The sequence below is a fragment of the Aedes albopictus genome, chromosome 3 (genome assembly GCF_035046485.1).
Source record: "Aedes albopictus strain Foshan chromosome 3, AalbF5, whole genome shotgun sequence".
Classification (NCBI taxonomy): Eukaryota; Metazoa; Arthropoda; class Insecta; order Diptera; family Culicidae; genus Aedes; species Aedes albopictus.
Genome location: NC_085138.1, coordinates 263010373 through 263027320, shown reverse-complemented (window position 1 = coordinate 263027320; position 16948 = coordinate 263010373). Strand labels below are relative to the sequence as shown.

At 38.3% G+C, this 16948-nt stretch overlaps 1 protein-coding gene across 11 annotated transcripts in view; it reads right to left on the bottom strand.

The window, feature by feature from the left end:
- LOC109417180 (zinc finger protein 665) overlaps positions 1-15342 on the bottom strand; it is an 83671-nt gene extending 68329 nt beyond the window's left edge. For 5 of the 11 annotated variants that reach the window (XM_062860540.1, XM_062860543.1, XM_062860545.1 and 2 more), the window contains exons 1-2: positions 14227-14990; positions 10242-10577 (exon numbers count right to left, since the gene is read on the bottom strand). In XM_062860540.1, the coding sequence (XP_062716524.1) occupies positions 10242-10367 (126 nt within the window). In that variant the 5' untranslated portion in view covers positions 10368-10577; positions 14227-14990. The other 6 variants (XM_062860544.1, XM_062860538.1, XM_062860539.1 and 3 more) reach the window with 6 other exon arrangements.
- Positions 15343-16948: the final 1606 nt, after the last annotated feature.

Here is a 16948-nt window from a genome sequence, read left to right as displayed (position 1 = left end):
TGGCCTCTTAACAGGTCATTGTCCGAGCCAGTATCATTCTAAAGCTAATTGGAAAAAGTCAAGATGATGTATGTTGCTTTAGCAGTACAGATAAAGAAGACTCGGAACATTTGTTATGCAGCTGTCTGGCAATTGTAGCTTAAATATTATGTTTCCAGTTCAAAACCGAATTAGCGACATTTTATCTTTTTCTTCCGCTGCTTTTGCCTTGCGTTAAACACTATGTCGGAAGTGGGGCGCTGTATAGAGTACCAGGTGTACAATACAGCGCCCCACTTCCGACATTGTGTTTAACGTAAGGTAAAAGCAGCGGAAGTAAAAGAAAAAATGTCACTAATTCGGTTTTGAACTGGAAACATAATAATTGAAATTTTTCGACAAAGACCTTTAATGTCTGAAGAACAAACCCAAATACGGTGGTTCAATTCATTCGAAGTGTGGTACCGTGTTCGGATATCGCTTTTAGTCAAAGTCTGATCATTACCAATACCAATGGTGATACGTCGACTTGACTAAGCTAAATTAAAATGGGGCATATGTCACAATAGATCTATCAACTGGTCGCAGTGACTTAGATACCCAACAAGGAATAATAAAATCATCTATGATCATGCACCTGTAAATTTGTTTTTAAAGCTCGACAAAAACAGTTAGTATCTGTTTACAGGGTACAGTACAATGTATATGTTCAATACACATTGACAGGTGGAAGTATCTCTTAGACAACCCTATTAATAGTATTGAAAACTTTGACTGGACTGAGCAAAAGGAAATTGTACGTTGATACGGAGAAAGAATATTCAATTTTCTCACATTGAGACAAGTGAAGTATGCCATCCAGCAAGCAACACGAAACTAAACTAGAATTACATAATATGGTTCCAAAACCCTGGAAATTCTCCTGCATCGTCGGAGATGGTAAAAGAACGCAACGTGCAGTATAACGCACTATAGCCAAAATAGACGACTTACCAAAACTTATGCTTCTACCCTAGTACAAAAACGCTGTAAAAATCTACGTTAAATCTTGATAAAGACAGAAAAGCTGTTGCATAATTTCAATGCAAAAATCCGTAATTTTTGTATTTACAATATCAGACCCCTTTTATACACCCAGCCCCTGAACACGTGCATGAGCTCAGTCTTCAGCTATCGGTGCCTGCCGCCAAGCCAACCACCACGAGGGAACGGGAACGTTTGTGGAAGTATAGCGAATGAAGAGAAGGTGTGTAGAGGCAGAACGCTATACCTTCCACGGGCGCCGATCCGATCAGCGCAAACTTGGCAACAGCGCGCCACATGATGGTGATGTGGTTATTTACCACGACGAACCGAACGACCGGCTGGCTGCGAGTGTATGGGTGTGCAGTGCACACGGCAAACAAATACATAACGCGCAGCAGCGGCGGCGGCCATCTTCGAACGCTCCCAATAATAACCATGAGCAAGCAGCACCGCACCACACGAACGATGGCCCGAGCGGAAAAAATATCGTATGAATAATTAGAATTTGTCGTGTTGGTAGGGAATTTATAGCGCACCACTCGTCAGCCAACCCAACCCAACAAAATCGTGATACAACAACGCAATGTGGGGGAAGGTGGGAGACCCTGAGCCGAATGTAGGTATAGCTTTGCTGCGGGTCGAAACCAACCCAACCAAACACACCGGATACGAACGAAAACCGACATCAGCAATAGGGAAGCGCACGCGGGTGTTGGTATGGTATAAAGGGGGTCGTCCAAGTGCGGGAAAGGTTAAAACTACGACGCAAACAAATTTATTTGAATTTCAAATCAGACGAACTGTGAATAACTCTGACGACTAGCTCTTGGTGCTTGGTTGGGGTTGGGGCACCATCTCTTCCAAGAAAAAAAAAACATTTCAGCTCAAGCTTATGGATGTGTTAATGAAGGATTTTAATAATGGCACACTATTCATCACACATTCAGCAGGTTCTTATTGACATTCGAAGGAAGTACGTACACTGCGTGTATGAGAATGTGAGGTTCAAAGAACACAGATAATAGTTGAAATAAGTTTCAATGGTATGTTACGAATTTGTATAAAATAAAATACAATGATTTTGTGGTTGTGCCACAATACAGAGCATAGCACGAATTTGCACGTAGTAGAATATCAACATGTGCGATGTGTTACCTGAAATGCCAGGAAACTGATATACCCAGAAAAGTAAACATCGAAAACCCATCGCTGCTCGTCGCTACATCGTGACTCGTGAGTAGTGAAGAGTTACATATGGGACTCATACTAATCAATATCGGAGGATAAATAAACAAATGAAACAGAAAATATTCTGACGAAGTGACGTCACACGGAAGCACAACGCAATGCGAACCGCCAAATTTGGACAATGAGTTTTTTTTTGCTCTCAGTGAGCAACTTAAGTAGACAGAATCAAACTTTGTTTGATTCATGGTACATAGCTTAAGTGCTGACTTTGCAATCAGCCGGTGTTTATTGCACTTAGCAGCATCACGATGATTAGATGCACTTTTTTGCAGACCAATTCAAATTCCCGGAAATGAGGAAAAATGCATGTAAAACCGATTGGAGAGGAATCCTATGTGTACGTACCAGCCTCGGGCTGATAATCACCATAATAAAGATAATAATTGCATGTAAGGTTTGATCAGTCTACGCAATAAGGTGGCCCACACTTATATGAAAAACAAAAATTTCGAAAAATGCCAAGTCTTACCTTCTCAATCAGTTGTTTTGGACTCCCAGAAGCTACGTTCAAAATTTGAGCAAAATCGGTTGAGCCTAAGGGGGCGTTCAAAACGCTTGAAGTTTGTATGGGAAAACTTGGCCAAATGTATGCAGAAATTTTAAGTTTTCGAATTTTGCCGCTAGGTGGCGCTGTGAGCGTTCAATAATCAAACCCTTTGGTATTATTGTAGGTGACTATATGCCAAACAACTTTGTCGAAGACCGCAAAGTGATCCAACGTCTGTGAAAAAAGTTATACCCTAGGAAAAGTGAGGATAAACTTTATTGTTATTTTTCCAATACATGTAAAGGAATAATATCAATAATGAAATCTCAATACTTTGCCTCACTTTGCCTAGGGTATAACTTTTTCCACAGCCGTCGGATCACTTCGCGGTCTTCGACAAAGTTCTCTGGCATATTGTCACCTACAATAATACCAAAGGGTTTGAATATTGAACGCTTACAGCGCTACCTAGCGGCAAAATTCGAAAAATTAAAATTTCTGCATACATTTGGCCAAGTTTTCCCATACAAACTTCAAGCGTTTTGAGCGCCCCCTTAGGCTCAACAAATGTTGCTCAAATTTTGAACGTAGCTTCTGGGAGTCCAAAACAACTGATTTAGGAGGTAAGACTTGGTATTTTTCGAAATTTTTGTTTTTCATATATGTGTGGGCCACCCTACTACGCAATTAATTCAAACTTATTTATATTAAGAGATTTTGTATGAACTATACACAAGATCAAAATTTCCTTATTTTTAACGACCAGAACTCATAAGTACATCCAAAAGTTTTGTAAAAAAAATCCTGTAGTGTTGTTTTTCATATTTTCTCGCAGAAACCACGCAAAACCACGTTCTTGAAATAAATAATTAATACTTTGGTGAAAAGCTACATAATGACAGTGTGTGTTTTTTCCTTTCATGTATTTGACTATGTATTTGTTCATCATTTGAAAAACAAGTTTCCACAGTACCGCCATCATAATGACTCAAGGTGCTTAGAATTAAATATTTTTCATGTGTTATTATTTAAAGAAATATAGAAATTTGGTTGAACTTTTGCTCGTAAGCTTAGTATTTTAGAATGCGTTTGATAGTTTTGCTATAATTTGAAAACCATTCAACATATTTCAATGAGGTTTCCACACAGTAATCTACGCATACTGCTTCGAAACGCCTGAAAATTTTATGGTTCTATCTTCAAAGACAAAAAAGTTGTGACTATTTGTAGGAGATGCAATAATTTACAATATGCGCTTTTAACAGTTTTTGCATGAAAAACCTTCAAAAAAATTTTTGTTCTAGACCCCCCGATGGATGTTTTCCTCCGACCCAGCAAATTGAAGGGAATGGCCCAAAGTATCATTGGGCAAAATTTCAGACTTACTTATTTTTTTTATTATAAAGTTGTTCTACACAACACACCGTGGCGTGACAGTAGTTTGACACATTACCCATGTCAAAAAAACGCAAATCTCGACGGAACGGACGCTATGTGCTCCAGGCTCAACAATAACTGATTCAACCAGCAGGGCATCTGTCAAACACTTCAATAATAGCAATCTGCATGAACAATGCAGAAAAAAGGGTCATGTTTCGGCATTTTCTCGTGTTGTATTAGTTCAATACGAAAACCGAACCTAACATAATTGCAAAAGTTTGCGAAAGTGAGACATTGCAAATTGCTAAAAATCCAACAAAACAACTGTTAAAACGGATTGCTGTAAATTCAGCAAAAGAAATTTTGTTCTATTCATTGCTGGTAGTACAGCGCGAATAATCAGTAAAATTTTGCTGATTTTCAGCAATAAGAATTGGGTTTGTAATGTTTAGACTTTAAACATTGTAAAATAAGCCGGTCTGAAGTTAATTGGAATTTGAGAGCCTTTTAATGTAAATCTAAAACTGAGCTAGTTCCAATATCAAAAGTTATTCGAATGATAATCCAACTCTCGATGTATTGTTAATATATTTCAACAATATTAGGCAAAACTTCATAGAATGATTGAATGAAATATAACGGTAATTACTCGGTCCAGACTCTGTCCGACAATTGGGTTTTTTAATTAAGAAAAAATCAATGATTTTCTATTTTTAAACGAAAGAGCACCTTTTTCTGAGCCGCTATGATTTTTTTCAGATTTTTAGAACTTCAATTTGATATCTAAAATCAATTTCAAAGGATTTTTTTGAAATCACCTTTTGACAGCTGGGCAACTGCTTGACAGCTCCGCTCAGTACAAAATGCGACGAGGGGTGATTCGACAAATCGCTCCCATACAAATTTCAAATTGATTTTTAAATAGGTTCCCGGGCACCAAAATTGATGAAAATTTGGATTTCGGCTCAGTTTGGCATGCAGATTCAGAATATGTAATTATCTCAACACCACTAAAGAAGCCAATTGTCAGCCCATCCGCCAGTAGGTCATCTATCAATCATAGAATAGAAAGATTGAATGAAATATACTACATAAACTCATTTGAAGTCTTCGGAATTAAAATACAATAGAAACTTCAATATTCGCTGGGTACAGATGTAGCAACCTTGAATGCTGTTTTAAAGGCTTTGGTAACAATTCTCAAAGTTCTTCCATTCTTCAGATAATCGAAAAAAATATTACCAAAACCAGAAAGTATTTACAAAAATTCGATGATTTTAAAGGGAAGATATTTAAGACATTATATCATAAATCCATTGCACATTTACTCAAATTCCATCTTTTTTTTTTAAATGCAATAAAAATCATCAATTTAATCAGTACCTAATCCCTTTAGACAATGTGAAGCCTCGAGGTCATAGGGTAAAAGTTTGATTCCCGTTCCAGGCGATAAAACTTTTCGCAAAATTGTCTCCCCCGTATCCATTGGTGAATGATTGTGTCCGTTGTCTAATGAACGCAGTCTGATATTTTAACTCTGTTTTTGACTAAAAATCTTCCTGTTAATCCTCAGAGGGGGGCTGTGTTCAGATTCTCTGTAGGATTCTGTCGGACTATCCTGTGAATTTGTAAACTTCCTGATCATTCTATTCTGCTCAAAATGCTGATGGAATTCTGCTGCGTATTCTGTCAGAATTATCCTGAAAACTATATAACATCATCCTAATAAAAAAAAAAACTGTTGCGAAAAATAAATTCACTTGAGGAACATTCTTGAACTTCCTTTAGTATTCCTTCGGAATTCTTCACTGGATTCTCTTAAGATCCCTTTTCAGAAGTCTGTCCATTTTTTTTAAGTTTCTGTCGGAACATGTTTCAAAATTTTGAAGGTATTTTACTCAGAAAACTGCCAGAGCCCAGAATCCTTTTATGAATTCTAAAATTTCTAACGTATTCCGTCAAAATACAGACAGAGTCCTTTTCTAGATGCACGATTTTTGTGCACGCAATCAAAAGTTATACCGTCTACCCTCGTTGGTTTGACCGCATGTAATCTGAACACTTTTTAGTTTGACCCCCTCTAATCTGCACATCATTCAAATTAAAAATGGTTCAAACGTCATTCTGCTAATGGAACGGTGTGAAACGGAACGCAGAACCAAAACAAAACACCAAATCAGGTTGCCAGTAGTGAATTTTTCGATGCTAACAGAGTTGCTAGACGTTCAAATTAAAAATGAACCCCGTTGGTTTGCATGAGGTGTCGTTCAAACCAACGGGGGTAGACGGTACATTATTCTTTGTGTCTCATTTTTTTCGAGTCCAGTCTTTACATCACAGAATTGTTTTGATATTCCCTGCAGGGTTCTATCGGAAACTTAAAATTCTTTTCAAAGCCTCCTCGAGATCTGGAATTTTCCTCAGAATACGCAGAATACCTTCGGAATACTATTCAGGAATTTGTCGGAATAATCTTTGAGAATGTTATTAAGTCTTCTCAGAAGTTTGATCACCCTTTTCAGAAATCCGTCAAGTTCCTCCTTAAGAATGTATAGCAATCCACCTAAAGATTGTATTGGAAGACTTCTCATGTTTCTGTCGTTATTGTCCTGTAGATAGAGTTGAGATCCTCCTCGAAATTCTGACGGAATCCAGAAGATAATTCTATTGAAATACTACTAAGAACTGTTGAATCCTTCTGAAATATCGCAAGATTTCTTTAACGAATGCTATCTGAAATGTATTACGTGTGAACATAAGAAGAAGCTTCCTGATGAGTTTGCTAACACCATAGTAATGAACAATCTGTTCAACCTCTGGGTTTTTAGCTTTAGGTGTACATTGTTCTCCCTACTAACAAAAGTAGCTGCATAAGAGCTTATGCGGCAAACGAATTCGGCAGTAAGCCTTTTTAACCCTTCAGCACGCGCGCTGTTGTAAAAAGTACAACACTACCAAAAAACCGCGCTCGTTGTATTCAGCGCGAGCGCGTTGCAGTTTCGGTTGCTTGATGGCGCGCGTCCTGGAAGGTTAAGCTCTTATCCAGCAAAAGTGTTAGTTGGGCTATTACAAACTACAACAGGTAGGGGGATTAGGGGCATAATGGACACCCGGGGCGAAATGGACACCCCTGTTTTTTGCTGAAACCGTTGACTTTTATGTAAAACTTTTAATGCATAAGTGTAAAGGAACAAGTCAAGGCTCTGATTTTCAAAAGTACCATTTATATTCCTCCAAAATAACCAAAATATCTTTGAAATTAAAATATGTTTTTCATATGGTGAAATTCTTATAATTTCGAAGCAGCATCAAATAAGGTATCACGAGTGTTGGAGTGTGTCAATCATAAAACAAGTGAATTGTTACTTTATCTACATGTATACGAAGATTTAGCAATGGATGAAATATTTTATTTTTGATAAGAATTTACCTAAAATAGCAATTTTAATGTTGTAGTCGATTCGGGGCGAAATGAACACTGGCAATTATCAATGGATGTACGCACATTGCATACTGTTAGGCGTTTTAGAGAGTTTGGAAAAAGTATATTCGATTATTTTAGTCTAAAGTTTATTTAATTAACTTTGATGTTATGTAAACTCGTCTAAGATGGAGTATTATATATGTGGTATTGATCTCCGTAGGCAAGTTACTTAACTGGTCAATATTCTCTAAAATACAGCATAAAATATGCAGGGGTGTCCATTATGCCCCGATGGGTGTCCATTTCGCCCCGTACCTTTCCTGTCAGCCCCAAAAAACACACGGTTTTTAATTCATTATTACTTCACAATAATGACATTCTACCAGCTGTAAATGATTGAAATACGTAGGAAACAAGTTAAAGTTGTAAGCCAACTGATAATATGTTAAGTTTTTGTCTGTTATACAGGCCTAACATACTCATTTGCTTAGGGTGTCCATTATGCCCCTAATACCCCTATTCCGAAACGAATGCACATTAATGTGAAAAGTGTCGAAAATAAATTAACTAACTAACTAACAACAGGTATTTTTTATTAAACTTTCCGTCCAATTTTGTTTGACAAATCTGATGAAAAATCAGAAACGAAGTAGATGTAAAATGCATTTTGTCAGATTGGGAATCGTAAATTACTTTACACTGTTAAAAGTTATCAGCTAATTTACGTATAAAAACTTAAAATTGGCGGAATTTCGAGGTTATTTTCTAAATTTCCTCAGATTTCGCGGGATTTCTAAAGTTTCGCGACAATTGCCCAATTTCGCGGATTTCGCGGCTTCCGCGAAATCGCGAATTTCTATTGTCCCTACTGAATTCCTTCGCAAAGGGTTAGACAGAATATTTTGATAGACGACACACAAAATCAGTTAAAAAACTTGATTTTTTTTAATTGAATAGAACAATTATTACAATTTATTCTTTTTCTTGGCCTAACGTCCCCATTGGAACAAGGTCTGCTTCTTAGCTTCCACAGTTATTAATTGAGAGCTTCCTCTGCTAATTATAATTTTGCATGTGTATATCGTATGGCAGGCACGAAGATATGTACTCTATGCCTGAAGAAGTCAAGGAACTCAAGGAACTTTCTTTTACGAAAAAAAAAATCTCGGACCGTCCGGGAATCGAAACAGTCACCCACGTCTTTACAGCTGTGGCTAATAATTTCAAATTTTGAAATTCATTTCAAATTGATGTTTGATTTGTATAAAAGTAACTAACCAATCAGAGGACGGAATTACACTCAATCAAATAGGGTATTCTGCTTATAGCGTTCGTAAAGTCGGTCACTAACCAAAGCTTTCAGAAACACGTTCATTAAAATGAAGAAGTTGATTTTCCGTGTATCCTAACTTTCAAAAATTATAAGTTAGGCCGGGCCGGAACAAATCTCATTTTCTTCTTTTGTCACTTTGCTCGTTGACTCGTTGACTCGGGGATGATAAATAATAAGTGTATTTGAAGAAAAATTACCCAAACAATTAGACAAAAATTGTCAAACTCATCGGATTAGTTGAGAAATTTCCTCGACGACTCGAATTTCACTTTAAAATTTTTAATTTTTTTAAATAATTTATGTTTGTCCTCCCTCAAAATGACGAATTCCGAAACGAGGGGGGGTGACTTAAGAGAAAATCGAAATTTGTGTCAGCCTTATTTTGAGCCCAATCTCCAAGCTCAAAACAAATCTTCACAATTACCAGCACAAAGAGCATAATGAAACATTAACTGAATAATATAGGGTAGAATTGAAAAGAAGCCAAAGGAAAACTTTCGATATCAATTCGAAACTGAGTTCTCTGTAGGGACGTATGTCTCTAGAATTATGATTTAGAGTTCTGGCACCATCAACTTCAGTATTCTGAATGCATTCAAGGCAGCAATCTGCAAACAATACCGACAACGTTTGCCGGCATAATCGTAACGTGTATGAATCTACAACTTCCCTCTGTATCAGGTTGCAAATCTCGTCGTCGAAAATACCTACAAAACCGGGGGACAACCTCCACAAGCGTCCCCGCGCGTGGTGGAGCAGCGGAGTTGGTTTTGATTTTCATTCAACTCTCTGGATTGTGGCGGATGTTCTGCCTGTGCTGCATACCTACAAAATTAGGGCCACAGGAGTGTTTGGGCTCGTCGGTCGTGCCGGATCAGTAGCATTGCTGCTGTCGCTGCTGCTGCTGTGTTGAGTGAAAGCATACACCACCATCAGGAGGGAACTACAGAGACAGAACACGCGGTATGAGTTACACAATGTGTTTGTGTGATATGATAATGTTGAAGTTGTTGGATTGCAGCAGCAGCACATCCAACACCGTCGTTCATTCGAGCAAGAAACAAGTGGAAGAGAGCAGCGGAATTGTCCAAAGTGTATTAATCCCTGTGTGTAGGGGACGCCGGTTGGCTCTCCATCGGGTATCAAAACAACATGTGGGTATACGCGAGGACGGCGAAGAAAGAAAGCATCGGCGCGAATCAGATGTGTGTGGTCATATTTTGGCGGGAAGCTCATAGGGCTGTATGACTCACCGTGGAAGCAATACCAAATACTAGATACATAGTTGTTTCCTGAGTGGGAAGACATATCCCTATCATTGTGAAGTGCCATATAATTGAATGAATAATAGAAAAAACACTTACCGTTGCATCGCTGACGGTGTAATTGATGTTGGGACTAATCTCCACGACCGATTCGGTGCGTGAGTTGTCCGCAAAGCCCCACGTGTAGTTGAAACTGGTGGGCGGATTTGTTTGTGCCGCACACATTTTCACTGGCGACGGTGAACGTTGTTCCTGCTGTTGTTATCTACTAAACTGTGCCCAGTTGGCTTCTTCGTGTTATCAGTTAATTACTTCACTTTGAATTGCTGTACAATAATGCTCGCGGTTGTCGCTAGGACTTCACTTTTATCTTACACAATAGGGTTATTTTTCAATCAAGGTGTTGATATGACACAAGTACTTTTCGTGGTAAATCTGAAATGGAGGAAAACGGTGCTTTCGTTGAAACAATCTTATTCGGGTACACTTGAACGGTAAAGTGAACCGAATTATTCCGCTTATTGCACGATCTGAGGTAGTTCTAAAATTTAATCACTTATGGACTCTCTTTTGACGAGAATCAAATTGCAGTTTTGCGTGTTTCTCTAATTAATCATTCAGTAAATTGCCATAATCCGATTTTCCTTCGAAAGTCTGGGTTAGAGGTTCTCAATCAATCATCCATTATCAAGCACTAACACATATCGGGAATAATCCGCGAATAGGGCGTAACTAACAAAATAACAATGCGAAAACAACAACCGAATTTTGCTGATCAAATTTCAATTCCTATTTAGAAGTAATACAGAATAATTCAACTTAAATAAGGTTAATTGATACAGTTCTGGCATAGTTTCTTGTTTTTCTAAGAACACTGCACGAATTTGATATTTTTTGCACTAAAAATTGCATTTATTTAATTACGCCTGAATTGATACCTGAGAATGCTAATTTCGCCCAATACTATGCGCCTCGAATCGATATCATTTTCAGAATCGCCTTTTACTATTCGCCTTGTTTATGATTTTGACAGAATTTCGCCATTTGCTTTCGCCGTGTTTACGTTTTGATTTCAGTTTCGCCTTCTACTATCGCCGTGTTTACGTGTTGATTTCAGTTTCGCCTTTCACTTTCGTAAACAAAACACCAAACAAAACAAAGGAGTAGAAGGCGTAATTCTTGTTTTTGTTCGTTTGGAATAGAATGGAATTACGCCTTTCACTCAATCAGTGATTTTCAATAGTTAGAAAAGTGATATCAAGGAAACTTTGTGAGCATATAGAAGACAAATCTAGCATCTTTTCACTCCTGCAATTACTCAAATTGTGTACATTTTGTTGGTTACGGCTTTTTCGCTAATTATTACGGATATATCATAATTTACTTATAAATTGAATATTTTCGAAATAAAATTTAAACTCTGGCATAAAAGTACTGATGATCAATGTGATCTTCATTTTTGGTGTATCGAAATCCAACAGCGATTTTCCTGTCCGCTTCAAACAAGGCTGGTTTTGTTCACACATTTGCGATAGATTTTAGATATAATTATTCATGCCTCTTTTTTTTCTCGTAGGAAGTACCTATTTAGTACATAAAAAGATTCCTGGTAAATATCACAACTTACAGCTAAAGTATCAGGCAAACCATTAAGAAATCTCGGCGAAGTTTAACTTTTACAACATTTATCTTAGAGCAGGGGTTCCCAACCTTTTTAAGGTGGCGACCCCCTTTAATAATTGTCAAAGCATCTGGGGCCCAATCAAAATTTTCAGAAAAAAATATGAATTAAATAAACGAAGCCGAGTTATTTGGGTACAGTGGCATAGACTGAAATTTACTGTGGGAGGGATTTTCGACGATCAATGATACTTTTTTTTATTTGATACTCACATTTCGTCAACAATGACATACATGTCAACGTATACATTCAGTAATTGAAGTCGTGGTTTAAAAATAGCGGCGCAGCCGAAATTTTTTTCTTTTAAGAGTGTTTTATGCTGAAATTTTGTTCCTCAAATTGTGGCTCTTGGGGTTTTTTGATAACATCGCGGCCCCCCTGGACTGACTTCACGGCCCCCCAGGGGGCCGCGGACCACCGGTTGGGAACCCGTGTCTTAGAGCATTCGAAAGTATCAGTAATGAAATATCTAGAGTAATTAGATTTTCACCGTCAACAACTTGACCATTTCTCGATGGATTTCCATTATTTTTACATCAATGCAGTGAATCAAAATTCAACCATCGCGCAACAATAACGGCAATGTCGCAACCTGAATTTGTTGCGACATTCTACCCAATGCGACATAGGCTTGTCCCATCTTGAACAGAATAGGACAAATATCGTGCACCACGAGATTAGAGATTTTTAAGCCTTGCATTGTGATTTTCGAGCGGTAACTTCGAGTCGGTAAATACTGCATCGCTGCTGAAGATGTATCATCAAAAACTTTCGATTTTGGGTTAGTCATAATTGATTATTCACGAGTTGAAAAGTACGCAACAAATTCATCTTCCGTTTTGTCTGCAACATAAAAATTCGAGATCATGGCATTATCTGTTACCAGTTGGGATAAAGAGTAATCGCCGCATCTTCTTTGTTGCTTGTTTTGTGCCTCTTTTGTCTGACAATTCTCTTCACTGCATCAATGAATGGTGCGCGCATTAGTGATAACGTAAAAATGATAGTTTGTCACTAACAAAATTACGAACTATTGCAAAAATGATATCGACCGTTGTCTTAAAAAAGTGTAGGCCCATTCTGGTTTATTGAAATCCTACAAAAGCATATTCCTTGTCCAAATAAGGCTTTTGTCGTTAAAGCGTTCCCAGTGATTTCCAGATGTAATTCATGTTATTTCTTACAGAGTTTAGGGAAAATCCTAAAGGACTACTATAATACAATATTACACTAATTATAATTGAAACCTCAGGCAGTTTTCAAGTGCAAATCTTGACGAAATTGTACGTTTCTCTGGAGCATTTCAAAGAATCACTGTAGAAATTCTCATATTAATTTCTATCGAACATTTTGATAAGTTTTCTACGTACTTAAACAAAATTTACGTTAGATTTTTAAGAGGACCTAACGAAGTTCGGAAGATCAGCTACAGTGAACATCTAACTCTCATAAAAATGTGTTCTACACTGGCGCTTGGGTGAATGATTGCAGGTATTTTCCGTGTATGATCAAGATGATAGCCCGAAATTGTTAAGCACGCTGTATCATATTTTCTATTAGGAAAAATATATGTCCAGAGGAATTTATTGAGGAATCTCGAAGTTTCTACTGAAATCATCAGTTTTTTTGTAGATGCAACTCAAAGCAATACGCCTAAAACTCGTAAGTGGGCTAAGTAGAAACAAAATCTATAGGATAGCTTGCTAAGAAAGCCAATAGGGCTACTCACTAAACAGATTAAATTGCTGCGTAAGTCATAATTTTCTGCTTATTTGAAATGTTTCATGATTTTGCGAATGAAATAATCAAATATTGCCTTGATGATCGCTACTTTCAATAGCTTTCAATCAGTTAACGCTGTTTAATGAATCCCCCTAATATGTATATTTTCAGCGTCGTTTATTTTTATTATTAGCTTATTCTAAACTAAATGATGCTATAAACCTCTGAACGTATCAACTAAGCAATCATCAATTGTAATCCAGTTGAAACAAATTGTGTTTATAATATGAATTCAATCAGATTTGCATCTTTCCTTGACCTGAGCAAAAGTTGTAATAACTAACAGGCTACCGTTAAGAAATAAATTACAATTACAATCTTGTCAGTTTAATTTGAAAAATATAGTGTCGATGAAGAGAAATCGATTATGTTACTTTCGCCCTTATTTAAACTCAATCTAATACAACATGTTATGTTCTGCTATCAAAGTCAGGAGCACATTGTACAAAAAATAATGAACAACAAAACCCAAAACACTCAGATTGAGAACCTCTATTGCTAGACATTTCCAACATCACAAAGGAAGGAAAAATCGATTGTAGCTTGCGTATTGAATTTGTCGCCGGAACACAGTAGGGTAGGTGCACGCATATTGTTCCGGCCACTAACACATTGGTGTACCATCTATCTAGTGGCTCACAGGGAACAAATAGAGCACACTACACAAAGGCACCGCGCACACTCCGGCGTCGAGCCTACCGACCGCCCCGCCCTCCCACGGTACAATACAGGAGAACGAGCACCAACTATTTTCCCTCTGTGTGGTGATGACTGTTGCCACACGCCTCAATATGAGCAAATTAAAAATTCACTTTTTCACTTTCCTGCACTTACACTTTTACGCACATTATTTTCGTTCGAACACACATTGGCCGCGCGCGCGAGATTGTGTCGTCTTGCGAAAGCCCTGCCGCGCGCTGATAATGTTTTTGTTGATAACACGCGTCCGGTATCACCAATCGAGCGAAATCACCGAAGTAAGCGCGTCAGCGTCGGAGAAAAACGATATTCTTTCCGGACGCCATTTTATGAGCTGCTACCGACATTCTTCTTCGTTACTTTTCTCGGGCACGGACAAACGACGCGCGAAGCGAAAAAGAATTTCATTTGCACCCCAAAAAAGGTCGATTTTGGACGCATCAACGTTCAAGAAGGGCCGATTGCCTTTCGCGCCATTCACATGGGGGTTCACAGCCTACTCAATGAATGGGTATTCTGCGTAGTTTTGTTCTTTTTCCTAAAAATACCATCAATATTCTACGACCGCGACGGACGACGGCGAAGAAAGTGTATTTGCGCGCGCGACGTCCAACTTGGCTGTGTTGATCCACAGGCAACTCCTACAACTCTGCGGACCTCGTCCGGACGATGTCTCAAATACCACACTATACCTCTTTATCCAATATTCACTGCCTAGAAGAACACTCAATAATGTTGCGCTGTTGCTACTACTGACGACGACGGCGACTGACGTCGATGTCGCTGTGGCTGTGGTGGCGGCGACGGGAGCACTAGTGGTGGTGGTGGCATGTGCAAGAGTGTACCACACCGCGCGGGGAGGAAAACTCACTCAGAAAAAAAAAGATGTAAAATTGTGATCAAGGATCACACCACACTAGTGTCAGAAATATTGCCAGCCAAACACCGAGCGAACAAGAGTGCACACTACACACAACTGGATCTGTCTGCAGCACTACGAATACTAGCGAAGCGAACAAATTTTTCCTATGTCGGAGTCACTGGTGGTACCCGACGACGACGACGACGAAGCCAGAGCGTCATCTCGGCCCATCGCATCGGGAGAGGCAATCGTTTATATGCATCTGCTACCTAAGTACATAAGGACGGCTTCTATATATATGCCAACACAAATGAGGCGCTTGACGCTTGATCATTCCGATGCGCAGTGTTGCTGGTTTATCGCATGCCAATTCAGGATGACAATCACATGATTTCTACAAATAACGTCAATCTACTTTTCCTAATTAAAATAGAAGTGTCGGATCGGAAAGTGTTACATACATACTTAAAACGCTTACCTCACTTTTGCCAATATTCATCTTTCGTTCATTTTCGTTTGTGTAAATAATAGCAGTATGAACGACAAGCCTCGTTGTAAAATGAACGACTTGTGGTGAAATAATAAATAGTAATTTTACCAAGAATTTTACAACTTGTTACTTAAAATTTATGCAACAAGTTATTTAATAATAATAATAATAATATGTTAAAATAATAATAATAATAATAATAATAATGATTATTATGTATTTTATCTCAAACACTATCAACTATCGTGCTGAGCAGACCCGCACAATTGGCAACACTTCCCCTTATTTACATCAAAGACAGAACGACCAGATGCCTGTGTTCGTTTTTTATGTTGCTACGTTGCCGATGTGCGCCGTATACCTACTGCACACATCGGTTTTCATGGGGTGGGTTGGTTGGGCTGCGCTGAGGATCGCCCCGTGAGCATATGCAGCAGGCAAGGCAACATAGAAATTTACACAGGAGAGCGTCTTCTGAGCTTCTGATCGAATTTTGCACACACTAATGAAAATCAATTCACAAATGCATCGAGTGAGGAGGTGGTATTTTCACTGCCTATACATCAAACCAACATTACTGAGGGACTTCTCCAAGTCGGGCAGCATATTTGTGGTAGGTAAACACAATACAAATTTATAAGATACATAAGCTGGCATGTATGTGTGGATGGGAGCCTTTTTATGCAGCATAACCATCCCACAATGTGCATGTATTGCCTCTAATGCTGCACGACTTGGAAAAGGATATGCACCAGACAGAACTGTATGTGGAACATACAGTACAGATTGCATGGAATTGCAATCTAATTGAATCGTGAATCTCATGCTTTCTTTAGTCCTGTTCAATGAAGCAGGTTGAACAATGAACATGCTCGAAGATTAAACAAATTTTGCTTAAATACAAATGGATAAGAGCAGGACGAAACAACTTCGACCATGTTTAACCTGCTTTTTTTGAACAGGACTATTTTTCTTGATCTTCTCCGATTCACAATCACAATGGGAAAATTTGTCGAATTGTTTTATGTACCTACCTACTTTTATACCTCTGAGAAATTATAAAAACACGTACACTCAATACACGGAACTACAAATCAACCCAAATTTAAGTTGTTTTGACGCAATCCCGGTCTTCCGTGGAATAACTCAAATTTGCGTCAAACAGCGAAAGTGGTGAGTGAGTAGTTCTCGTTTGAGAGCGGCAAAAAAATTAACCCACTGGTAAGTTATTTTCACCCAACGGAGGCCTCAAATGACGCAAATTTGGGTTAACTCAAGAAAACCCAAATTTG